General features: G+C 45.0%; 1 protein-coding gene and 1 pseudogene across 1 annotated transcript in view; one reads left to right on the top strand and one right to left on the bottom strand.

Moving 5' to 3' along the window:
* The window catches only part of LOC116913860, a 156,925-nt pseudogene extending 152,476 nt beyond the window's left edge, over positions 1 to 4,449 (top strand).
* Ube2e2 (ubiquitin conjugating enzyme E2 E2) overlaps positions 1 to 27,606 on the bottom strand; it is a 270,161-nt gene that overhangs the window by 233,667 nt on the left and 8,888 nt on the right. Inside the window, exon 2 of the mRNA XM_032917744.1 lies at positions 24,914 to 24,964. Coding sequence (XP_032773635.1) covers positions 24,914 to 24,964 — 51 coding nt within the window. The remainder of the gene's footprint in view (positions 1 to 24,913; positions 24,965 to 27,606) is intronic.

Genomic DNA, 27,606 nt, shown 5'->3' with positions numbered 1-27,606 from the left:
GACTTGATAGAAAATGCAGGAATCTTTTTATTACAAAGTATCTTTTATGGATAACATACTCAGACTTTTTAAAATCCCTGCATGTCACAACAGAGGGCCACAGGTCCTATGGGGTACACACAAGATCCACTGACAGGTAACAAGTCAACCACTCAGGCCCACCTCAAATCAATGTTCTGCCTCACAACTGCAAACCAACAACCGAGGACTTCCCGGGGGGACTCTTCTGGTACCCACAATTCTCTCTACCCGTAAAACTCCCTTAGCACCTTCCAATCTACCCAGGCCATCTCAACCCTTCCCTGAGCCTCAAATGCCTACTGCTCAAAACTGAAACCAGGCTGCACAGGGAGACCTGTGCACATCCCTCACGGACACTCAATTCAAATATAAAATGTAGGAGTCAATGATTTCCTGGTAATCTACTTTGTATAAAATTAGGGGTGAATTATTGTATGACAGTACACGACTTCCGTACAGAAATCAAAAGGCTTGGGCTGAAGCAGACTCCAATTCAGAATTTTCAAACAACCGCTCTCGGTTACTGGGATTGGGCTCTGAACTTCACACCTTCAGTAGTTACACAGATGAGAACGAGGCTGCAGGAACAGAGCTCCACGCTGGACAGCTGACTCTGAGACACGGCTCACCTACTTAGGAGCTGTGAGACACTGCTTAGTTTCCATTTGCAACTGTCTTTCTCCCTAGGGTTGCTGGGAACCGAGGGGGTCGATCTGCACAGTGCGTTCAGAACAGTGTCCACGGCCAGCCGGACCACATGGGAGGGCGTGTGGCTTTCAGGCTCCCATGTTTACCCTCGGTTATCATGCAGTCTAACTTACCACAGCCTAGCACACAGCCCACGTGCACTTCTCAAAGAACAGGCTGGTGTTCTATAATAAGACTAATTTAAAAAACCAAAATTTCCGTTAATTCAGATGTTTATCGGGGGTCACCAGAATCTCTCTTCGGCTAATACACATTTCTCTTCAGTCCATACTTGACTTAACTCTTGTTCTCAGCGACCAAAACTTTAAAACTAGGAAATAGGAAGATTCTAAAGATAACTATTTGATTAGAACTTACTTCTCTACACATAAGTTACCAAATATTTAATACTCTTTTTAGTTCCTCTTGAATTCACTTAATATTATCTTTCTCCAGAATTCGGTTCAAAAGTCATGCCTAGCAACAACTGCACAGTCATATTCCCTTTGACCCCTTAGGCTACAAAGAGTGTTTCTTCCATAAGACCCAACAATGTGTGCTTGAGTTCTGCAAGATGGCTGTCTCTTCAGCTCAGAATATTCTGGGAGCTGCATTCACATTCAGGGAGCTGCTCATACCCTGCTGCACAGTTGGGAAGAGAGAGGTCTGCTATCCAGCATGCCAGGGCATACACTGGCCCATCAGCACAAAGAGGCGGAACAGAGCTCACCTGCACTCTACCTGTCCTTAGTTACTGTGTCTTCCTATTGCACAGGGGGAATTTATGCAGGTTATGGAGGATGCAACTCACATGAGGTAACATTTCCCTTTAAAATTCCTGCTGAGCCTGATGCCATACAACAGTAATATTGCATGCAGCTAATTCTCTAATGTGGCAGATGATATTTATATATGCACATATGTGTGTGGGAGCCAAAGGACAGGCGTTGCTCTCATTCCTCAGAGGCCAGCCACCTGTTTCTGAGGCAGGTTCTAGCTTTGGCCTGCAACTCTCCAAGGCTAGGCTGGTTACTCTGCACCCCCAGTGTTGGGACTGCAAATGAGTGTCACCATACCTGGCTGTTCTAATGGCTTCTGGGAATTGACCTCTGGTCCATCTCCTCAGCTGATAATGTGCCGGATTCTTTTTAGCAGTCTGCACAGTAAATCCCCAGGAGGTGTTTTTGTGTGTTCTAAAAGTCTGTTATCTCACCAAGTCAGCAGAACTCAAATTTCACCTGATCCCTTAACCCCTTCAGTCCAGGATGGAGAGGGAAGGAGTAGTTGTCACAAAGAGCCAAGGAAGCACTTGCCAGTCTACTCAGGAGGAGAGGACGCCGTGAGAATACGAGTGATCCTGTCCAAGCTGCCCAGTGAGCATCCCAGCATCCCATCCTAGGGTGGTCTGTCCTTAGGTCTTCTAATCGATGCATCCTTAGAAAAGTGAGGTTAGGACCTGCTCAGCCAGTAACTGCTTTTCTGGGAGAAAAGAACTATAGTCAGCTACAGAAATGAAGCAGTGTGACCTGTGATTCCTCAACACTGGGAAAGGAATAACATACTTAAAGGCCTGTGGCAGAGATGAAATGGACCTGTGTGGCATCTGCAGCAGCCTTCTGGTACACGATGTCAGCCGGTGTTCACATGGCAGGCACCTCACCACCGTCAGACACCGGGACGCTAACGACGTGGACTTTAGGGCTGCTACTGGAATATAAACTAGGAAGTCACCTGTGAGTCTGCAAATGACTTCAGTATACACATGGCTCTCCTTAATAAAAAGAGAAGGGGGGAAAATTCTTTTATAAGCTAATATCTTGGGAAGGTGCACTGGGACTCCAAAATCACCTCAATGCTGGAGAAAAAGCAAAACGAAAATGAAAAGCAAACAAACAAAAATGCTTTACCATACTGTGGGAAAAGTCTTCCCCTTTGGTCTAAAATGATTTTTTTTTAAAATGGTGTACTTAGAGACATAGTATAAAGCCATAATGTTTTTATATAATTATCAATAACAAAGAATAAGACAACGTATCAGATCAATAATATAAAACCAGTCTTTCTGTAATGTTTTACCAATAAATTCTCTTCTTGCATTCTTGGGAAACTGGCCTTTTGAGACAGTATTAAGAATAATTTAAAATCTACACTCTCCACTGTGGAGTTCACTCACTTAGAAGGCAGTGGGTGGGAATCTGGGCCAAACAGCAGTTTTGGTGCTTTGCAGTCAGAGCTTTTCCGGCCACTGTGCTTCATAATTAGCTGATAATCTCCAGGAACCCTGTGCTCACGTGGAACTGCTGACTTCCAACAGCTTCTGAGGACCTAACTAAAGCTTCTTGTGACCCCACCTTTTGCTTATCTTTGATCGTCTATTTAGCCACAAGTGTCTGTGGTTTGGAGTAAGAGTTTATGGGAGGAAGAAAGAAGTGCACACAAACATTCCTGACCACTCCTGAGGCTTCCCCCTTCCATTTTAAAAAGATCAAAAAGGACAGAACCGGAGCTACCGGGTACTTGAGGCCTCGGTCAGCAGCAGGATCCCACCTGTGGGTGACGAGGACAGATACAAAGGAAACCGTGTCTCCAGGCCTGTTAGGACCACAGTTCCCTTCCGTCTGAAGTGAGTCTTGGTGGCTGAGCAGACTCCCTCTCAGAACCCAGGATCAGCTAGCAGCGGCCAGGCCCAGTGGGCCCTGTGTCCTTCCAAGTCCTCTCAGTGTGTCCCTCCACAGGGACAGAAACCTGTCTCAGGTCAGAAGCCAGTGCTAAAGCCGTTACCAGCTGCCAGCCTGTCTTCCCGGCTCAGTCACCCCCAGAAGAGTGAGCAGCCACAGCCTGCAGCCGCTGGAAATAATTCTGAAAAGGAGCAGGCAACAAAGGAGAAAACTGAAGACTCAAAAAATAAAATAAATAATATAATAAAATAAAATAAAAAAAAAAGGGCAGTGAACGTTGGAAGATTTTGACAATGGCCACTCACTAGGTAAGGGAAACGTGTATTTGGCAAGGGAGAAGCAAAGCGAGTTTATACTGGCCCTGAAGGTGCTACGTATAACACAGCTGGAGAAGGCAGGGATAGGACGTGAGCTGTGAAGAGAAGTGGAGATCCAGTCCCGCCTGCAGCACCCAAACATCCTCGGACTGCATGGATATTTCCACAATGCCGCCAGAGTTTACCCAATTCTGTGGCCCTCGGAGCAGTCTACAGAGAGCTTCAAACACTCTGCAAGTTTCATGAGCAGAGAAGCACCCAGTTGGCAAACACCCTCTCTTACTGTCGTCATTCAAAGAGAGTCATCCAGAGATGTTAAGCTGTAGAACCTGCTTCTTGGGCCAAACAGAGCTGAAGACTGCAGACTCTGGGCGGTCTGTACACACTCCATCTCCCGGGAGAACCACGCTGCGTGGCACCCTGAACTGTGTGACCCTGGAGATGAGCGAGGACCAGACATAAGAGCTGTACCTCTGGAGTATTCTCTACCGTGAGTTCCTAGTGAGGATGCCTCTTTTTGAGGCACACAAACACTAGAAGACCTATAAAAGGACATCATGGTTGAATTCACATTCCTTAACTTTGTGGCAGAGGGAGCCAGGGACCTCATTTCAAGACTGTTAAAACACAACTCAAGCCGAAGACTAACACTAGCGGAAGTCCTTGAACACCCCTGGATCCCAGCTAATTCCTCCCAACCTCCAACTGGCCGCCACAACAAAGAGCCAACTAGCAAATCATCTTAGGGTATCCTGAGCCACGGGCACTGTGCAGCTGTGAGAAATGCCCCCGCGTGCACGGCTAAGCAGGTACTCCTAGGCCTTGCATCCAGGAAGCCCCACCTGAGCGTGTGTGGCTCTGCCCAATCCCCAAGAACCAAGCTGCTTCTGATTCAGTAATCTGAAGAGAATGTCCCACTGCAGCTGTCCACATGGCTTATGCCTCAGGGTGTCCTTGTGGGGTCTCAGTATGGGGAAGTTACCAGTGGTCACCTGCACTGCGGCCTTCAAGTGCCAGAGTGTGTGTGTGTGTAGCTGGGTCACCAGGCTTGGCAAATCTGTTGGAATGACTTTGTTTCTTCTTTTAAATGCTGAAACAAAGATGTGTACAGACTTCCTTTACTTATGTGGTGTCCCCTTCAGGGCCCTGTTGTTTTCAGCCTTCTGCAGCCTGTGTGGGATCCTCAACCACATAACGGGACTGGCCTGTGTTCTACCTCTGTACTGGGACCTGACTCAGGCTTTTCTAGATGTTAAGGATACTTCTTATGTTGGCGTTCTGTCATGTGAGCAAACTTGTTAAATATAAAAATATATGTATAGCATCTAATTATTTGTCAGAACTAATGAAAACTGTTGGAAGATACAAAAGTGTTCTTTAAAACTGTAAAATGCTTTTCTAATATCATTACTAGACAGACATTGCTTGGCTATCCTGGTGACATCGATTATTTATGCAATTATTTTGAATATCAGAAGTCCCCTACTATGTGAACTGCTACAACAGAGACCTAAGAAAAATCTGTAATATCTTTATGACGCTCAGTGTAGTGTTTAATTAAGGATACCCTTAATTACTGGCACCTCACCACCCTGTGCCAGTTCTGCTAACTCTAAAGGAATTATAGCCTTGCTGACTTCTAAACAGTGACTTAACAAGGAGATTTCAAGTTCGGATCTCAAGTTTGACCTTCACCAATATAAACTCTCTAAAAGTCAGTCTTTGCTCTAAACCGTGGCAGAGAAGGATGTCACAGAATGTGAACAAAGGAGAAGGCACCATTCAGCACGGATATTAGGAGACAATACCCCTTCTTATGTTTTTCTAAGCTGTGTCTAAACTGTGGGTCAGCTGTACTCTCTTTACCTGACAAGAGCTCTGTGGAGCATAAGGTTTTGTTAGTTTACTATGTCCTCCAGCTTTTATGAAAGACCTGGAATTTCAGTATCTTTCAAATAGTCCCCAACTTTCTGAATAACTTCACAAAGCCATACTGATTGTTCGCCCTGGTCAATCACATTAAGAAGACCAGATCGAATACCCCAAAGTGACCCAACTTCTAACAGGCAAAGAAAGAAGGCCTTTCTTTGAGTGAAATAATGTGGACATGCACAGTGCACACAAGGCTGAGCAGAGACCTGGGCGAGGTTCCCCACCTCTGTTAAGTTCCTCACTGCGACGAAGCTCTCTGCCTCGGGCAAACTCAGCAAAGCACATAGTTTTCATCGTCTCTCTACATTGCTTATATCAAGGATACAAACGTTTTCAGAAGTATGTATTGCACTTCTCCAACATCATCACTTACCCGAGTAAGACACCATTGTTTCCTTATAACGCTTCACTAGGAATGGCAATCAGAATGAACGCTTTGGCTGTTGTCATCAGTAAATCTAAGCAAGTGTTCACGACGGGGAGCACCATCCTAGGAACGCTCTGTCCACAGGCAGCCTCACACACAGGTGGCTGCTTACGAATCTCTGTTCTCTTCTTCGAGGCATTGTTACACGATTCGGCCCTAATAAATAAACCTTGTATGTCTAATTGCATCACTGCACTAACAATAAAACATTGGCCAGCTTCCATTTTGGCTGTAAAACTCTTCATTGAGGAGGTTAATGAACAGAGAAAGCCTACCACATAGAGAGGCACCGGCCTGCTGGAAGAACGGGTTGTATACAGAAGCCAAACTCAGACAAGGCGATATAACTAACTTAAGTTACATGCAAAGGCCATTTGACAACATTCCATGGGAATGTGATTATCAAAGACTGTCTAGTCTTTCTTGATTAAACTTTCTGCACATGCTTTTCACCTTGAAAATTCCCCCTATGGTTTGTTGTTGTTGTTTGAAACACATTTTAAAATAAAAGTAAGTTGATTTCAGAATTTATTCTTGCTGGGTATAGTAGCCTGGTGTATGTATTACCAGCATCCGAATTAAAAACCAACCTAGACTACATAATAAATCTCTTTCTCGAAATGTTCTTACACAAAAACACACAGGCACACATTTCTTTTCCTAATTAAAAAAAAATGAACTGGTTAAAGGCTGCAGAGTCTTTCAAATGGTCCATACTAGGAAAAGGGTTTCTTAGCGATGAGTGACTGATGTAGCTGCAGCTGACCATGGTAAAGAAGTGGAGGATGAGAGGCCAGGGAAGGAAACGGGTAGGAGGGCAGGGAAGACCCTGGCACTTGACCCTGACATTCTCAGGAAAGGCGGGCGAAGAATCAGCCTCTAATCTAACCTGAGGTGAAACAGAAGCCATTGCCTCCTGTTAGACTTACTACTTTTAGGAATGTAACCTGGAAATATTTCATCACGGAGACCCAAAGGCTAAGAAAAAGAAATGGAACATGTGTGAGAGCTACCTCTCATGTTCGAGGTATCACAAAGGTATTCAGACATTTAATTAGCTTAATTAATGCCTGGAAAGAAGTCGGTCAATGTGTCAAAATAATTAGCTCTTACTAACAGTGGGATAACTCTTAGTTGATCTATAAAACAGTATTTATTCATAGCAATTGCTAAGTTCTTAAGTAAAGCCATTACTTTAAAGTAAGTATTTGCTGATACTTATAGAAAATTCAGAGCATGAAATATAAAATTTGTAAAACCTAGGGAGAACCTAGAGACTGGGGGACAACGGGGATGTGTGACGGGGAAACTAAGGCTCAAGGACCGAATGGACACACACAGCTCCTGGTTTGCAGTGAGGCTGTGTCACAATAAACTAGCTAAAAATATGGTACATAAGAAAGCATGCCATCCACCCAAGCACTGGGCACCGGGCTGAGTACACTGTCCAGTCTCACTGCACAGTCCAGCCATCGCATGTCTGTGGTCGTGAGATCATGTGATTATGTGGGAGAGGCAACCTTCGCTGCTATCAGCACCGAGAGGTCTATGTCCCTAGCCAGGCAGAAACAGACAAACCACAGATGAGTCGGATTGCTTTTGTTTAAGAAAATGAGGTTAAAGCACCTGCCATGCAGAGCTGCTGGGAACATAAACTCCGAGAGTGCGATCTGTGATCTGACACAAAGGTGCTCAACTGAGAACGACTTTGTTAGCAGCATTAAAATCGTCTTTCAATTGTACTGGCGTTAATGAGGTGGGCAAACTGTTCCATGTACTAAAACACCCCATCGGGGCAATGTCCTTTGACTAAAATTGTTGCTTAATCTTTTGGTGGCTATTTCTACTTAATCAACTATTTTTAAATGAAGCAGTTATGATGAGATTTAAGATTCTGGGAGTTGGGGGCCTAAAGAGATGGCTCGGCAGCTAAAAGCACTGGCTAATCTCGCAGAATCCAACTTCAGTTCCTGTCACCCATGTGGGGCCACTCACAACCATCTGTAACTGTGGCTCCCGGCAACTGACTCCCTCATCTAGTCTCCACAGCACCCGAACTCTCACACAAACACGCGTGTGCACATGCACGCTCTCTCTCTCTCTCTCTCTCTCTCTCTCTCTCTCTCTCTCTCTCTCTCTCTCTCAACACACTAAAAATACATTTTTTTTTTATAAAAGAACCTGGGGGATCTGCCAGGCCATAGGGTTGTCTGAGCATAACAACCCTTGCCCAGAATCTGAGAGGACCTGTGCAGCACCACCAGGACCAGGGGCTTAGGTGAAGAATCAGAGTGTGGTGGGGGACGCCCATATAAACAATGTATTAACCTAACAAGTAAAGTTTTTCCATCAGAAGACCTTGTGAATTAGAACGTACAACTTCATGTTTCAGTATGAAAACCTGATACCCATAGACCTCCATGCTCCCAACCATATACAATGACCACCTCAATACTAACAGTTCTCATAACAGAGCCATCCCTGAGACAAAGGTTCAGAGGGCAAAGGTTACAGGAATAGTTTAGGCCTCTCTTCCACAAACTCAACCAACAGCCCTTGTTTCAATGTATACTCTGGCTTTGTGGAAAGTTTATGATTTTACTAGAAAACGCGGCATGCAAACTCATCATTGACTCACACTTACGGGAGGAACAAAGTTCTGTGTAACAGTCCATTGCTCTGAAATGTATTTGTATGGTGGTAATAATCATGCTAAAAATAACTTTCAAACCATCACTTAAGGTCCTGTGTAGCTGTGTGAGCAGCTGCCCCGCACATGTGAGGCTCTCCAGTTTGAGCTCTCACTGCCAGGGAGAAAGAAGAAATCTCTGTTGAGAGAGAGTCTTCTATACATGCTATTAATATTTGTTATTATATATAATATTGTATTATACCAATATAATATATATTACACCAATAAGGGGCAGATTACGAAACACTTGCTATGTTCCAGACCTAGTCCAACTAAACTGAAGAGAACCCAGGAGGATACAGAATACACGGAACAACAGATGAACATGACAGATAAACGTCCTGTGTTACAACCTCATGAAACAAAGAACAGAGTGAAACAACAGAGAGCCGTGCTGAAGTAGGGGGTCCCAGCAGGCCTGAACAAAGTGACATTTAAAGAAGGACTGGAGGCGAGGGAAATCGTGCACCAATTCAGGAAAGGAAGAATCCACGATGAGGCAAGAGTCAGGGGAGGGCCCTTTGGACGCACAGGGAAGAGGACAGGAGGACCCCTTGGATGCATAGGGAAGAGGACAGACAGGGGAGCACAGGAGGTCCCCCAGGGGGAAGAGGACAGAGGGCCCTTGGAGGGGAATAGGGACAGGAGGGCCCTTGGGCACAGGGAAGAGGGACAGGAGGGCCCTTGGATGCACAGGGAAGAGGACAGGAGGGCCCTTGGATGCTTGGATGCACAGGGAAGAGGACAGGAGGGCCCTTGGATGCACAGGGAAGAGGACAGGAGGTCCCTTGGATGCATAGGGAAGAGGACAGGAGGGCCCTTGGATGCATAGGGAAGAGGACAGGAGGGCCCTTGGATGCACAGGGAAGAGGACAGGAGGGCCCTTGGATGCACAGGGAAGAGGACATGGAGGGGACAGAGGGCTGCCCACAGGGAGCACAGAGAGAGGTGAGTAAGCAGCAAAATGTCAGTAGACCACAGTGACTGAAGGGCAGCTGAGCTGCTGCTGGCTTTTACCACAGCTGCCGTGCCGAGGCTGTGCAGAGGAAGGTAGAGCAGGGAGGCCTGCTGGTACTGCAGGTGCCCTGGCCCATTATCCAGGAGTGTTCCCAAGACAGGACCGAAGAGATGGGCTGGCAGAAGGCTGGAGGGCGAAGAGAACAGGCTTGGCAACCTTGGTTGGACACATGGACTAGGGCGTGAATGACCCCCAGGATGCCCTCAGGACAAATCACTGGTGAGCCCGCAATGACCCCAAAGTCTTTGGCCTAACTGGAAAGACAGATTTACTACTAACCAAATATACGAGGGGATTACGGGTCAGAAAGATGGGGATTTCAGTTTGCGCTTTGTGACGTCTGAAGCATTACTAGACATGCAAATGAAGCTCTCAGTAGACAGCTATACTTAGTGGCTAAATCTTAGATGGCAGTTTATTTTACAGACAGCTAAACAAAAATAACGTCTAATCAATAAAATGAAACCTTAACTTCTAACATCTATTTGACTTGTCGATAGAACACATTTTCTCCATTATTAACTTTCAGTTAGTACATCAATGTAATGCCCCATCATAAAACTCCCAGAGCACTACTAAAACCCTCACTGAACTCTTAAGACATCCTAGCAGAATAATTTCACTCCATGAGTAATTAAAAACTGAGTATCAGCAAATGGAGAAAATAGGCTAAATCATTACTCAACAATACAAAAGGTTCAGGTCACCCCTGTGATAAATTATAATGATTAGAAATAAAATGCCAACAGATTCTGTCAGATTTGAATGTGGTTTTCACTGTAGACTGAGTAAGCTCTGCAAACTCAAAACTGGCATGGACGTAGTGCTCCACGGGTACAAGGCTACTCAACAATGATAGGTTTTCACCTTTAACAAATATTTCTAAGGATAGTATGGTTTAAAAAAAGCCTCAGCATATCGATAGTTAATACAGTCGCACGGTGTGGTGACTGAATGATAATCACCCTCATAGGTTCATACATTTGAATGCTTGGCCCCCAGTTGTTAGAACTTTTTAGGAAGGATTAGGGGTGTGGCCTTACTGGAGGAGGCGAGCCACTGGAGGAAGGCTTCAAGGTTTCAAAAGCCATTATATTCCCAATCGCTCTCTGCCTTGTGTGTGTGGATGAGAAGTAAGCTCTTGGCTATTGCTTCCATATCATGCCTGCTACCGTGCCGCCTTCCATGACGGCCATGGACTCTTACCTCTAGAACCATAAGCACTGATAAACTCTTCTACATATTGAACACTCGGCTGCAGTGAGTCTTCACAGCAATAGAGAGGTAACGCAGGCAAATTGCCAAGAGGGCTGACCAAATACACAGCCCCATCTACCCCAGCCACACCTCATTTCCCGCGCTTTGTCAGTTTATGGCTGTGTCCTGCAGTTATGACTCTGCAACAGTTACAAATACAGAACAGGAGTCGCTGACAGTCACAGGGTTGTTATCAAACAGGGAAGAGAGATGCTGTCAAACGGCCAACTCACAAGCGAGCACAGCTACAAGCCCTGTAAGAACCACCACTCAAGAATGAAAACTGAGAGACGAGAAGGGGCTAAGGGACGTTTAGCTATGCAGTCCACGAACGTTTAGCAAATCCCTGTAACCTTACATGTGACACAATCGGCAAGCACGAGACTATTGAGACTTCTATTTCCCACTCCCAGAATCCCCAAAATTTACTACTCTATTCAATAGGCAAGGGACCTAAACCCTCAGCCTAGGAAAACTGCACAGAAATGAGACATGTGCTTTCAAAGAGATACAAAAGTCAGGTCTGGTGGCAGAGAACTATCATCTCATGTAGTTGGCTCACTAAGATGAGAGGATCACAAGTTCAAGTCCTGCCTAACCTACAGAATGAGTTCAGGGCCAACTCTGGCAATTTAGCAAGAGCCTACCTCAAAATGGAAAGAAAGGAAGGGCTAGGAATGCCACTTGTGGAGGAGTCTCTCACTTGTGAGACCCTGGCGGGCTGAAACAGGAGAGCTGTAGAGTCCATGCCAGCCTGGGCTCTCATATCACAAAGACAGAACCAACCTTTCCACTCAAAATCTACATCACCAACCAAAAAAAACAAAAAACAAAAACAAAACAAACGAACAAACAAAAAAAAACATTAGCTGGCCTTTATCATACTACCATTATTATTAATTACTTCAATTACCTTTTATTTGTTCATTCATTTGCAATGACCGGGACTGAACCTGGGACCTTCATATTGGGCAGGTCTGAGCGACTCTGTGGCCCTGGCATGACCTTTGGACTCCTCTGCTTACCACCTGGCACACGTGGCACAGTGCCATGCCTACACATGCCTCTCACTTACTGAGTTAAACTTCGTCTTACCTTCCCTCTCTCTATCTTCCTCCACTTAAGTCCTCTTACGGGTGCTGGCTGGTCTTACGTCAATGTGACACAAGCTCAAGTCCTTTGAGAAGGGAAACTCAGTTGAAAATATGCCCCCACGTTCTTGATTAACAACTGATGTGGGAGGCCCAGCTCACTGGAGGCCGTGCCACCCCTGGGAAGAGAGTCCTGGATGGGGCATGGCGGGGAGTGAGGGGGGAGTAAGCTGCATTCTCCCAAATCAAACTCCTGCCTCCAGGTTCCTGCCCTGCTTCTTTCAATGGCTGACTGTCATGTCGAGCTATAAGCTGAAATAAAGCCTTTCCTCACAAAGGTCCCAACCTAACAGAGACATCACTGTCACCTCACTATCTAGCACGTGTATAAAACTGGATGCTGTATCAGTCTAAGCTAGAGAAGGCAGATGCAGAAGGCTGTCTCATCCTGGAGATGCTCTGAGGCTGGACTGAGGGTGACCTCACCTTTTCTGTGGTGAGGAAATGTTTTCCAAGTAACAGTGATGTCATGTACACATTTTTGTGAGTACTTTTAACTGGGAAACACTGAATCAGACACTTTAGAAGGGTGGATCTTTTGAGTTTGAATCCTTTGGTTTTCAAATAACAGCAGTGTGAGGTCCCTTCTTAGGGAGGGCCTACGAACTTTAGTGTCTCGATAGCTCTGAGACTGATCAATAGGTGAGGTTCACAGCATAGTCCTAAACAAACGAGGAAGATGCCACACTTGAGGCTGTGGAAAGAAGAAAATGTAACTCACTGAAAACACATCTTAGAGGAAGAAATACAAACGTTCAGACCTTGATATAGTTTGGTTGTTTAACAGAAGTACCCAGACAGAACACTTCCTCTTCCCAAAGGCACTGGATGTGCTTTCTGCCTTATTAAAAATGTCCCGTTCCCGGCCACTCCATTAACCCTACACACCGACCTCTAAAAGACCCTGGCTTTCCTGAGGACAGTTCAGGCCCCATGGTCATTCTAGCCCATACCAGTTTGTTTCTTTTAATTGCTACCACTCCATGTGCTCTGTCCAAAACTCTGAAGACTTCGATCTTATATCTATATCTCACCCTAGCTATGACATAAGCAGTTTGCTCTTATATCCACATATCGCCCTAGCTCGCTATGACATAAGCAGTTCACTCATATCTATACCTCACCTTAGCTCACTATGATGTAAGCAGGCACTAGATAGGACTTCCTGAGCTTCAATGCCAGATCATGTCCCAAAGTCCAAAGGTTTTTACACCAAAGGAAAGAAAATGCCCACTGGGTTTTCAGTAAATAGGTAAAACGAAGTCTCTAACATATATCTGCATGCTTCCCAATATCTTCCTCTAATTGTTTCAAATAAGTTCCTCCAAGTGCAACAAAAAAAAATCTGAGATTGTTTTGCACACTCACTCCCCATCTCCACAGCAGTGAAAATACCAGGCTACCCATGAATACAGAATATCGTGACGGTCACTGAACTATATCATCAAAGAATAAACTGGAAGACATTTTTAAAAAGTTAAATCTTTGGCCACTTACAAAGTGTCTGAGAGATTGAAATTAACTTTCCTTCTCAAGACAAACCAACAAAATGAAGGACACGGTTTGCATACATTGGGTGTGTGTATGTGTGTGCTTACTTACACAGGAGCTTGTCTTTTAAAACTCTGTCCTCCTGAAGATACTATACTTTGCTAAGAAATATTGGACCAAAATGACTCACATACTTGTAAGGATGAAGCAAAGTACATCACACAGTCTAATTAACATAAAATTATATTTCAGGGAAAAAAATTCAGCTGACAATAAACATAACCTCAATTAATGAGTTTTATAAACATGAAAAACCCAGTGAGTTAATGTGATGACAAAATCGTAAATTCTGCCTAATGGATTCCCTAATCACCTTCCTTCCATTGTTCTCAGTGCAGCTGGTGAGCTAGCTGTCCCCATGCAGACGGTAAGTATAAAGCCTTTACGGTAAGATGCTGACAACCGAAGGCCTTGTCATGCTTGCCTTAGAGAGAGCAAAACGTGCAGGCCTTTCCTACCTCATAACGAAGAAAACAACGCGTCTCTTAGACACATGATGCTACATTAAGACCATGGATACGTGGCTTGCCTTCACCAGACAGCACACGCATTCACACCTCACAAACAACGCCAAAATTAACAAGCAGTTTGCAAACATTAACTCATGTCATCCTCTAGCAACCCAATGGGATTTTACAGACAAAGAAGCTGAGTCCTGGGAAGCCATGGATCTAGACCAGGTTACATACAGAAAGAGCGCATCGGTCTCTTGAGGAGCCACCACTGTGTAACCCTGCCTCTACCTCAAGTGACAGGTGCCATGGGTATCCTATGCACCGACGGAATTATCAAGTGGACGTGGTACTGAGGCAGGCCTGGAAGTCTACCAGTGCAAAGACTTCTGGCCTCCACTCGGCCTATCCGGCCTCTGTCTCACAAGCAGGAGTAAGAATACAAAGAGGCTGCCCATAGGCACACTTAAGCCAGCATTTAACCTGCACCTAGAAACGTTCTAATAGTTTTTCTCTCTCTCTCTCTCTCTCTCTCTCTCTCTCTCTCTCTCTCTCTCTCTCTCTCTCTCAAAGTGAAAGCTTAACTTAATTTTCTAGAGATGAGAGCCAGCCATGTATATGTAACTGATAGGCTACTAGCAACAATTTCTGTACAGGGAAAACACTTTATTAGAAAAAGACTATAATAATGATACATATATATCCAACCAGGTCTGCTCAGTGCACAGAGGGAAATGATCTACGAGTTCTTAAAAGCATTCTTAGGCCCCTGAGCCTGATTGGTCAGGACTCAGATGGAGAGCTCTGCTCCCCAATGGGAGTGCTTCCCTCCTGAGCCCAATTATAAAATCTGCTTCAATAAGGTAGCGTGAACACAGCCACTCCTGACATCAAAGCAAGCAGACGGCTGAGGAGAGAGAGTACTTACCATGCTATTTTGCTTTATTAGTTACTTAAATATCTCATTCATGGAGAATTTCGAGAGGTTTGATATTCAGTAAAAGCTGTGTACTTTGTCTCCAACTCATGCAACCTGCCTTGGCTTTCCTCATATTCCCTGGTCGCTGCTCTGGAATCATTCCAGAGGAGGGAACCTCAACTGAGAAAATGCCTCCATAAGATCTGGCTGTAGGGCATTTTCTTAGTTCCTGGGGGAGCCCTGCCCATTGTGGGTGGTACCTTCCCTAGGCTGGTGGGACTGGGTCTAAACGGCAGCAGGCTGAGAAAGCTTGGGGAGCAAGCCAGCAATAGCACCCTCCATGGCCTCTGCATCGGCCCCTGACTCCAGGGTCCAGTTCCGTTTGAGTTCCTGTCCTGACTTCCTTCACTGATGGACTATGATGTGGAAGTGTAAGCTAAATAAGCCTCTTCCTCCCAACTTGCTTTTTGGTCATGGTGTTTCATCACAGCAATAGTAACCCTAATTAAGACAGCTGGTTGCTCTGGTTTCCTCACAAAGTGCTATCATTTCAGGGCTTGCTTTGAATCCTCTTTGCTGCTTTATTTGGCCCCAACCCCATTTTGCAACCTTATTTTGACCCATAACACACTACCCTGTCACCCCTCTGTCCCACGCTGTCATCCCCACACCCCTCTGACACAGCCACACCAGATTTCTTCCCACATCCTAAATATGGAAAGATGTCCTCTCCCTGCATCTGAGCATGAACTAAGAAACTAAGCATGGGGCGGGAGGATGTTTCTGCTGTCATCAGAGAGGCCCTTTTGCTTGTCATTACCTCCTAAACAGGACAGTACAAGCACCACTCAGAGAGCACTGCCACTATGCTGGACATTGCAAGTGACACAAAGTTGGGCACACAGTCTCCAGGCCATTACTACGGATGAGACGTGAACATTCTGCAGTCTCGTAACTGCCCGAGGCGGACGCCGTGCTCTGGCTGTAGCCATGGGTTTGCTTTGGACGTCAGCATGTGAGGCTCTTCATTTACAGTCCTCTCTACCGTCTCCTTTACATTTTTATTTAAGAAAAGCCTTGGAGAATGAAGAGCCTCCCAATCCACCAAAAATGGAGTCCCACCCTGAACTAATCCGTCTTTTCCTTCACAGCCATCATGAGATCTGTTGACTCTGCCCCTTTCTGCTGTCCATTCCTGCCTTGTTCTGAAACAACTCCTGGCCAGTCTTCAAGGCTGAAACAAAAGCACCACAGAGGCTGTAGGTTCCTTGTTTCTCCTTCACGACTGAATGACCAGCACACAGCATAACTTACTGTTAAAACCACCTCATTACCCTGCCCCTTTCCTAGCGGTACTGGTGGTTTCTGAACATGCCGCCATCTTACAACTTACACCGACCTCCCCGCACAAATGTAAGTTTACTTTGCCACTTCCTAGTCCCCAACACCTCCTTAAACCTACTCGGACTTTCCTGTGTGACAAGCTGTCCACTGAGAACCACTTACCACTTAAAATGATGGCAAACTGGAAAAACGAAAGAATACTTTGAACATGGAGACAAGCGTTCTCTGTTCAGCATCCTCTCGGTTAACTAACCCACTAACCTACATGTGAGTGAGCTCAAACATCCGACGGCTATTGAATGGCTTTCTTCTTAGAAGGTGGATGAACCTGGGCACACGTGTCTTGAAGACAACCAAACGTTAATTTTAGATAACTACTTTCTTACTTAGGGTGTCCATTGTTGTGACTGACGCCATGACCAAAAGCAACACCATTTCCCCTGTCGGGAAGAGCTTATCTCACCTCACAGTTAACGGGCCACACTCCATCTCTGAGGGGATGTGGCAGGGGCTCAAGGCAGAGCCTGGAGGTGTGAAGTGCTACAGGGTGGTGCCAAGGAGGGGTGGAGAAGTGAGTCCCACTAGCTTCTCCTCGTAGCTTGATCATCCTGCCTTACGACACCCAGGGCCACCAGCCCATGGAAGCACCACCCACAGTAGGCTGGGTTCTTCCACATTAGTCACCAATCAAGAAAGTGTACCACGCCTTGCCCGCAGGCCAGGCTGGTAGGGTATTTTCTCAGTTGAGGTCCCCTCTCCAAATGGCTGTGCCTTGTGTCGAGCTGACACAAAGCTAGCAAGGGTAACTACAAATGATCATTTGGGGATGTATTAAGTGGCTTTAACGCCTATTCTTGCATATTTTTCAGAGGCTCCTTGGACTCTGATTTTCATATGTAAAATAGAATACTGTTTGAACTCAACGTGGGGTTCACAGTCCAAAATACAGCACTTTTTAAAATACTGCTTATTTTCACCATCACCACTGATTACTGTCATGATTATTGTTTTCACAGTGAATTATTAACTTGCCATTAATCTAGCATAGCAGGGCGGATGCTAAGTGTCATCTGGTCTTCGGATCCATCTGCCCTTCAGGAAGAACGGTGAAATTCTTCAGCAAATGTAAGGTGAAACTAAAGCGACCAGGAATGGTACAGGCATCTGAATGGTCACAAAGTATGTAATTTTACAGCAAACTGTACAGGTTTTGTTCTACTATATTAAGACATCACCGAAAAGCTAAACAACCTATTATATCAACTGTACGACCTTCCACGGGGTTTGCCAACAATTCGATATAGTAGTAAATTTAATTTCTTTGTCTTCACAATCTTAAAATAGAAGTTCGTCCTTCTTCCTCTGCACCAGCTGCCTGTCCAGGCTGGTGCAGGGCAGATGCTGAAGTGATGTGTAAAAACCTAGTAGGGAGACAAATCGTTTTACCTTAAGCCGGAGAGCATCATGCTAACTCACACGCACCACTTCCTGCCCCATGAAGCCTGACTTACTCTGGGGGTTGGGGAGCCTTGACCACAAACCCACATGGACCTACTTTTTCAGTCATTCTATCTGGAGCTGCTTCTGTGGGCTTGGGCTATGCAGCGCCCCTCTGAAGACCACCAAAGCCTGTCCATGCCCGCAAACTTGAGCCTTATACCAGAATGCCCACTGCCGAAGCAGTGGAGAGTTCAGCCACTTTCCTGGACTAGCTCTGGACCAACCCTTCCTTTCAGTGCCCGAAGCTTACTCTGTCACCTTCCTCTGGCTGTCGGTTACAAGCAGCTCCCGGGGCATTCCACTCTGCGTCAGGCCTTCCTGCACACACTTCTATTACTAATCAAAGTGCATGATAACATGGCAAGTCTACAGGAACGGCACAGCCGTCAGAGCAGGCTCAGGTGTCAGAGACACCAAGGATGAAAGCCTAGGCCTGCCACATCGTAGGTGGCCCCGGGGACTGTCCTCATCTGTGAAACTATGTCTAAAACTAATACTGACCTCACCAGCCCTTACAGAGACTAAACGGGAAATTCTGACAACGCACGCCCATTGCCTGCATGGCTGGAAGCATCCCATACCTCTGTGAGGATCGTGCTTCCCTGCTCCCCATCCATCCTGAACACCAACTGCACACAGAGATCTGAACAGCAAATGACCAAGGAGCTGGAACCGAGTGGCCACATCCAGAGAACAGCCGAGTCCACGCACCAGAAGAATAGGTAGCAACAGGGCTCAGGAGGAGAGGTGCAGACCAAGGCAGAGGCCTCTCGTGAGGATTAGTTCTTCTGGCCATTTCAAGTTACGGTCATGTTTCTTCTTTCACAGTTAGGAGCTCATGGAATCTCCCTGCTGGCCCTGGAGCGCCAGATGGACTGTAGCTCACAGATGTGCCTGTTCTCGTTAGTCTGCTGTGGCTGGCACGGAATCGTTCTAAACACAGGCTGGGAGAGGAAAGGGTTTATGTGACTTAGGAGAAGCTCGAGGCAAGGACCTGGAGGCAGGAACTAGCCCGGGACCGCGGAAGTGCCCTGCTTACTAGCCTGCTGAGCTTGCTTTCTCACAGGGAGCAGGCCCACCTGCCTGGGTAGCTCTGCTCACGGGGTGGGGGTGGGGAGGCTCTCAGATCAATCATTCATCAGAGAAAGCCCACAGGCCAATCTGACGGAAGTAACTCCTCAGCTAACGTTCTGTCATCCCAACTAACTCTAGTTCTGTCAAGTTAGCAGAACTAACCAACACAGAGACGTTAGGACACATGGCTGCTCGTGCACAAATAAAGACTTGAATAACCCATTATTCAGTTTCACGGTTTTAAGTAAATTTGTATTTTATTTGTCTGAAAGAAGAGTTGTAATAACAAATGCAAACATCAAAATCTTCGCTGTTCTTAAAATAAAATATGACAGCAGGAAGCTTTGTCCTGGAGTAAATTAATGATTAGTTGATAAAAATAAACTGAAATTGGGAAACATAATACTCACTGTAAGGAAATAATTTAGACACACAAAACAGTTTTCATGCTAGCTTAAAATACAGGGCACTCTGGGAATTAAAATACCACACATTACACAGTAATATGGCACTTTAGATCTAAACTACTTAGGCAATAAACCTGAAATAATACCGTGCAGCTATATGTGTGCGCCCACTAAATAATAAAATGTTCTCCAGCCATTACAAGCTGCAGTCCCAGTGTGATCATTGAGTATGTGCTCTCCAGCACATTCTCACGTGTTCTTAAAGCAGGAGAAGGTGAAGCACAGGAAGACAGCGGCCTCGCTCACTCAGTCTTTCTCATGCAGCATTTTTATTAACAGACAAATGTTACCCAAAGGAAGATGTGAACAATGACACTTTTAGACAGAAAAGGCACGGAACAGTTTTGGTGACTTTACAGGGGCAGTAATGCTTCTGGATTCGCCTGGTCCGACAAAGTGTCTGTTGCTGGGAAGGGTACGCAGTTGTTCTGCTAGATGATCACACTGTCCAGCTCTAAGTGTTTAGAGTCACAGATCTGCAGAATCGTCTTGCAGGGACACTGCAGTCCTCTAACTGGCCACAGTGCTGAATATAAGGAGCTCCGAGTGCACAGCTCGGGGCAGTCTTCTCCGTCAGCCCTCAAGGTTCGGGCAGTGGCTGGGGAGGAGAGCTGGGGAATGCTGACTTTCAGACAGGGTGTGGCTGCAGTACGAATCAGGTCACAGCAGCTACGGCTGTCTGTGCTAGAGCAAGACAGTCAGAGCCCCACCAGTGATGGGAAGGGGCCGCACTCCTGTCAGAGGAGCGACGTGCAACTGATGTCTGCTGAGGGAGAGCCACTCTCCTTTGGTCTTGTGGCAATTTGTATGTTGCTTCCGTCTCAGAGGATGCACACACGCCCGTGGGCTTACACAGGCAGCAGTAGCTGGGCATTAATGACCATAAAATAAAAAGAGGATGTGAAGCTAGGAGGGGGATGTATATGTGGGGGAGAGGGGGAGGAGTTGGAGAGGGTAGTAGTACATGGTAAAAATATGAGATTTCCGAAGAATAAAAACTATTATTTTTTAAAAACCACTTGAATGTATTATTCCAAATCACTCCTTTAGCACTGTAACCCTGACCAAGTTACTTATGCTCCAAACAGTAAAGAGACCAAACCATGCACAGTGAATCTTCAACACTCACAAACTGTTGTTCAGCTCTTAAAACAACCAGGAGGCAAAGACTCTGTGAGAGCAACTAGACTTCTGAACTGGATGATACCAGACAAACACAGCATCCTCCTTACACCTCAAGATTTCTTGTTCTACAATATGGTTTCAAAAAACATACACATACCCAGTCATGCATACAAACAAACATATAATACATACATATATAATACACACATATATGCACACACATGCACACGCACATGCACATCAAACTTCCCTTCATGCTGTTTCGGTAACTGTGATCTAGAACATACCCTTCTTCTATTAAGTTGCTCGCCTCACCAGCACAGTAATATAGTAAGAGCTTCTGAGCAGTTGTCACAGAAGAGGGGACAACTGAGAACATCTGAACTAATGGGGCAGGAAGCAAACTAGCTGGGGGATGGACCCATTCTGGTTCAAGTTTACTACTAAGACACTAACTACAAAAACCATGTGTTAATGGCATAAGAAAACACAAACACAGACACACACACATACACACACACACGCATGCACACGCACGCACACAGACACACACACACATATATATCTAAGAAAGAACAGAGAGTTAAGCAATAAATCTTCATATTTACAGCCCAGTGATTTCCAACAAGGGTGTCAAGATAATTCATTAGAAGCACAGGAAATAATCACAAGGATTGGCAAATGGGATCAGAAAGGAATTTGTGTTCAGAGTAAAGAGATGATCTATAGAATGAAAAAGTTCTGCCAACTGCACATTAGACAGAGGGTTAGTATTTAGAATATATAAAGAATAGCAAAAATTAAACAATAAGTCATGTAACTAATAACCAGGCCAATATGCTAAAAATATCGTTCTCAAAAGAAGAGATACAATGGCCAATAAACTCTTGAAAAAAAACTGTTCAATACACTTTGCCATCAGGGAAATGTAAATTAAAACAACTCTGAGAGCCCATGCCACTCTAGGACGAATGGCCAATACCATTAAAACATGCCAGGGAGGAGATGGGGAAGGAAGCCTTACTCACTGCTGGTGGGTAGGTAAACTGGTATAGCCACTATGGAAAATCAGTGTGGAGAGTCCTCGGAAACCTACAGCTAGAACTGTAGCATACAACCCAGTGTGCCACTTGAGTACAACCGAAGGCCTCCAAAGTCAACGCACCGAAGCAGGACTTGCACATCTGCACACATTGCTGCTCTCCTCACAACAGCCAGGAAGACGCAGCCTGCATGTCCATCAACAGACAGATAACAAAACACATCCGATCAGTGGAGTTTCGGTTGGCTATTAATAAAAATGACATAGTAACTCTGCAGGGAAATACACTGAACTGGATTTATTATGTCAGCAAAGTGTGCAGACTCAGATAAAGACCATGTGCTCTTTCACAAGTACAGCGTAGGTTGAAAGTCGTGCATGTGTGCAAATGCAGGCTTGTAGGCCATGAGACAAAACAGAGGGATCCTGAGGGGAGTGGGGAGATATCTTGGAGAGAGAGTAAGGGAATCTATGTGGTTGAAAGCAGGAGGGGATATTTAGGGAGAGAAAAGGAGTCAGTGGGAGGGGCAAGGGTCACAGGAAGGAGAGCAGGAGAGAAGGACATGTCAGAACAAACTATAATGGCATGTATGGATGAAAACACCATAATGGACTCCATTAGTTTATCCACCAACTTAGAAAACAACGAGAGAGAGGCCGAGAAAATCAGAGAATTCAGTAGGAAACATTGGACAACCCAGAGAAACTGGAGTTGAATTCTGAGCTTATACCATATACAAATCTTAACTCAAAAAAGATGGATAATTTTTCCCTAGCCATAATCCCATGGACAGATTCAATGAGCAGAAATTTTTTTCTCAGATATATTATAAAGTTAATCATTTTGAAACATTTATCCTTTAAACTATAATTAAGGCAGAACTAACAATAAAGGAAAACTTAATTCAGCTTAAAAAAAAACCCACATATTTTTACCTTCCTCAAGGTACAATATGTACTTCCAACATGAAATAATTTAGTCATTAAATTACTTGTGGATGCTCTTTTAAAAAACTGTTTGAGAGGTCACTGGGAGATCACATGTTCAGCACTCTATTTCATCCTTATTACCAAAAGGATAAACACGATTTAGGTTCATTCAAAACCTACAGGGTGGGGTGGAGTAAGCCAATACTGTACAAGACACCATCCCCTGGAAATGGCTCACACAAATATGGCTGACTTCACCGAATATGTAATTTGAGAAAAATAAATATTTCACTCAAGAACCACATGATATGTAAAATATCTGTTTCTTCGATAGATTCCAAGTGTTTCTTACCTAGACATCACTCTAAGAGGAGCGTCAGAACTTAGAGCCTCCATAGGTAGCCTGACAGACAGACAGACAGAGCTGTGTACTGCCTGCTAGAGTCTCGGAAAATTCTACCATGGTCTTAGGTAGAAAGTGACACCCCCACCCATAGCCAGACAGCCATAGATAAAATCCCCCTCCCGTAGGGGTCACCGGAACCAGAACCAGGCATTCTCTCTCCCACCCTCTGTGAGAACTGACTACAGACTGTCCATGGCACCAAAGGACAAGACTTTGTAGCTAGTCTATAAGAGATAATAAACACAAGAGGTTCCTTCAGAAATGAGAGTTGAATTCAGATTCAGGGAGGGACTCTGGCCTTTTCTGGTTGACAGGCAACAATGATTTGCTAAATTATTTTAAGTTAGCTCCTTAGTCAGTAGACCATTTCTTTTAAAATGGTCAACCACAAAGTCACTGTCGACTCTGACCAAAAACAGAATGAGGTCAATTATCACCTAACTTCTCTTTCTAAAGGCGCAAACCACATTTTTGGTGAACTATATTGGGGTAAGCTGAGCACGGTGGTACAGGCTTATGATCCCAGTGCTGAGAAAGAGCTTCAAGGCCAGAGAATACTACACAATGCGATTCTATCTCAAAAACCAAAACCAACCAACCAAACAGCACAGTGAGAGGGAGCATGCTTCCCTGGGGGGAGCTTGCCCCCAGTTTCACCTCCAGTGCCACAAAAAGAAATACAGACAGATTTATTCTGAATCAATCAAACACATGGTAATTCAAGCAGATATATATGAAATTCATACATTTACCAACAAGTTGCTTTTTTTTAAAGGGCTTACTAAATATAATGAAGTAGTTACAAATATTATTTTTTTTAATAAAAAGAGTAACACTATTAAAACAAATAGCATCCCAGGAAAAAGATGGATTTTTAAAAATCTAATTCCCCCGCCCAAGTCAATCTCAGTCACCTGAGGCCACTGTACCCTGAGTCTCGAGCATGACAGATTCAGACACTAAGTGGTCGTAACTAACACATTCGTCATTATCCCTGTGAGTCTGTGTACAATGCATGATGCTCGCATAAAGAAACAAACAGATTTACTGCACACAGAGGCCTCATCAGAACTTTTCCTTCCTGAACCAAGACAAGTCACCAACAAACCACATATCTATGTGACCATCTACAAAAGGTTCATTTTCACAGGAAAATAAGGCCAACAAAATCAGAATTGCTCTAAATAAATCCAGTGGCGTTCAATGTGGGAAACACTATCATTTTTTTAATCTGCCCTCTCACCTCTGACGCTTGAGACTATCAATTTAAAGCAAGGAAACTCCATGCTGGCCTGCTTCCAACACTGACCTCACGCCAAAACAAAAATCAAGGCCTTAAAATAGCCCAGCAGCCACCATCCAATTATCACGCTGGCCCAAGATAGTACAGGCAGGAAGTTCTTTTCTCTTCTTCCTCCATGTGCCTGTGTATTAATCACTTCTGGGCAAATACTTTTATTTCCTCCAGAGAAACACTGACCGGAAAAGCGGGGGAAATGCAGTCACAAGAAGAAAATGTTTGGTTTTGCCACCTCAAACCATCCATCCATAGTCAGCCACAACCAACAACCAACGACAAAACGCGACAATTGAGTAATTATCAAATGGCAAATATTTAAGCCAGGCTTTTGGTCTACAACATTAAAGACACCATTTAAAACCAAGACAATTATCTCTTCTCGTGAGAGGTAATTCTATGCATTGCCCTGTGATCCCAACACACATGAGGGCAGGGCCCCACAGCGGGCAATGCCACTCCAACAGTCGCGCTCGCTACATGCAGTTTCTGTGAACAGCCAATTACTACCCTGTGCTCCGCCAAGGTAGAGACCAGTTCCTCGAGACCAAGCCACAGTGCTGTTCCACTCTTTAAACGAATGTACCTTCTACCAAATATACAAGTAAATGAAACCGAGTACTTACCTACAGTTGGGAGGGGGGTCCAGCGTGATTTCTGCGAGCTCCTTCTGAATTCTTGAAAATGAAGACAAGGAAAATCATGTTCAAATGTCTTCACACTTAACCTGTTTCATCAATACGCTGCACTTTATCAGGAGAGTCTCCCACTCATACACTTCTAGTGGAAAACACTATTTCTGAGGGAAGTGTGCACGGTAAGAGAGAGGCACTCCAGTTCTGACAATGGACCTACACTGGGTCACAGGAGGCCATATACCTTATATGCCACAATAATTCTGGCCATCCTTCCGTGTGGAAGTGACACCAGGGCTTCATCAGCCCTCGGTATGAGAATTTTGTTTTCTCCAAAACAAAAAGTTATTTTTCTCGGTTTAGCTCCTCTCATTGAACAGAGCCCTAGGACAAGATGGCAAATGCCCCCACCCCTACCCCACCCTACCCCGAAGCTCTGTAATGAGCTTCACCCTAAGGTCATCGGCAGAGGCTTAAAGCTAAACCTTCCTGCACACTTCCTGCCCTTTACTCCATCCACACTTGGTCATGAATGGGAGATAAAGGCAAACTGGGGAAGAGTCTCTCCTCAGTTTGGGCCAAAATCAATCAATCAATTTTTCCATTTTTCCATATTTTATATGGGTTTTCTTTCTAGATAGGCAAGTAGCTGGATACATTGCAGGACTTTATAACTGGGGGTTGAGATAATAAAAAAATATTAATAGCACTAACCAAAGTTTTTAGTTTAATTACAAACAGCTGCCATGTTATTTAGAGGCCATAAGAATTCTGATACAAAGTCTAACTTCTGGTTTGTCTTAGAACATTCCCATATCCGACAACAAGCTGAACACAGCCAATTGAATCAAGCAAGCGTCCTAGCTAACCCAATGTGTCAGGATCTCATTGCAACCTGAGACCCACATGCCTGTAATAGGAGGCTGCACCTTTCAATCCAGACACCTGAGTATGGCATGTACTCTACCTGGATACGGCATGTACTCTACCTGGATATGGCATGTACTCTACCTGAATATGGCATGTACTCTACCTGAATATTGCGTGCTTTCTACCCGAATACTGTGTGCATTCTACCTGAATACTGCGTGCTTTCTACCTCAATACTGCGTGCAGTATTTTAATGCCATTGCATGAGCCTGGCATGAAGAGAGACAATACATTAAAACTTGCCTATGTCCTCATGCTATTGGGGATGGGAGCTGCTAGGAATGGGACCCAGGGACTCGTGGATGCTAAGCGCAGCACTACCAATGAGCTACACCCCCAACCCATTCACACATCGTGTTCTACTCTGACCTGTAACCACACCTAACAGCCTAAGTGCATGCAGAGTACCCCTGGCACTCCTTCTGCGAGTACCACAGGGCACTACTAACTATGGTCCGTGCCTTACTAAACTTAGGGTTTGTAAAAGCAAATAAAGCACTCTCAAGGCAACTTCGCTTATAAGTGAGATTAACAGAGCTTCACAATTAAAATAGTGTGTGAGGGACAGCTAACTAGTACCTTACAGAGTACTGAAATAGTAAGCATTCATGCTCAAACTATTATTCTATATCTTTAATTTATTTATGAACCTTTACTATATTCTTGTGCATACACACACACACACACACACACACACACACACACACACACACACACACACACACACACACACACACACACACACACACACGGTCAGAGAACATCCTGGAAGACCAGGTTTTCTCCTTCCACCCTGTGGGTTTCAGGGATCAAACTCAGGTTGTGGGGCTTGGTGGCAAGTTGCCAGCCCACTTTCCATGTACATTTTAAGCCAACAAATGGAACTAGTAAAGTAAACCTGATTCCTCCCACAGGACTGCCACTAACTTGCTAAGGCAACACTACCACCAACTAATGTTCCTGTCTCTAATCTGCACGACGCAGGGATCAAAATTGATAAACAAATGAAAAACCCTTTCATTTTATTTCTACTTTAGGACATCAGTTTTGTCCACGTGCAAATGTTCTATGTGCCTCAGTTTCCAGTTCCACTCTGTAATTCCATCTGCATATGAGTAAGTGTGACTGACGCGAAAGTAAGCAGACAAGTACCGAGGGCCTGAAAAGAAGGCGAACCATGGCTAAGTACTCACAGACCCACAGCCCCTGTCTGAGAAGTGGAGGAGGAAAATGCAGGAGAATAAACTACCAAGGAAAAGGGCCTGAAGCGAGGAACAGCCCAGGTTGTAATTGGCAAAATAAAGCTTTAGAATGTATACGAATAAAGGTTCAAAAGGGATGGGGGTGTATAGCTTTGTAGTACAACACTTGATCAGAATACCTAAAGCCTTGGGTTTGAATCCCAGTGTTGGCGGTTCGTCTAGGTTCCGCCCCACAGTTACCTGGCAACAGCTAGGTATGCCTGACTCACTATAAAAGGGGTCGCTTGCCCCCTCCCCTATCTCTTGCTCTTGTGCTCCTCTCTTCTCCTCTTGCTCTCGTTCCTTACCCTCTCTCTCCCCATTTCTGTCCTCCCTCTCTCTCCATCTCTCTCTATGTGCTCATGGCCCTCTCTCCTCTCTCTCTCTCTCTCTCTCTCTCTCTCTCTCTGCTCTCTCTCTCTCTCTACTCTCCCTGCCTTTCTCAACTCCCTCTCAACTCCCTCCCCATGCCCTAAGTAAATGCTATTCTATACTATCTCATTGTATGGCTGG

Source organism: Rattus rattus, chromosome 12, assembly GCF_011064425.1.
Source record: "Rattus rattus isolate New Zealand chromosome 12, Rrattus_CSIRO_v1, whole genome shotgun sequence".
Lineage (NCBI taxonomy): Eukaryota > Metazoa > Chordata > Mammalia > Rodentia > Muridae > Rattus > Rattus rattus.
This window is presented reverse-complemented; position numbering and strand designations above follow the sequence as displayed.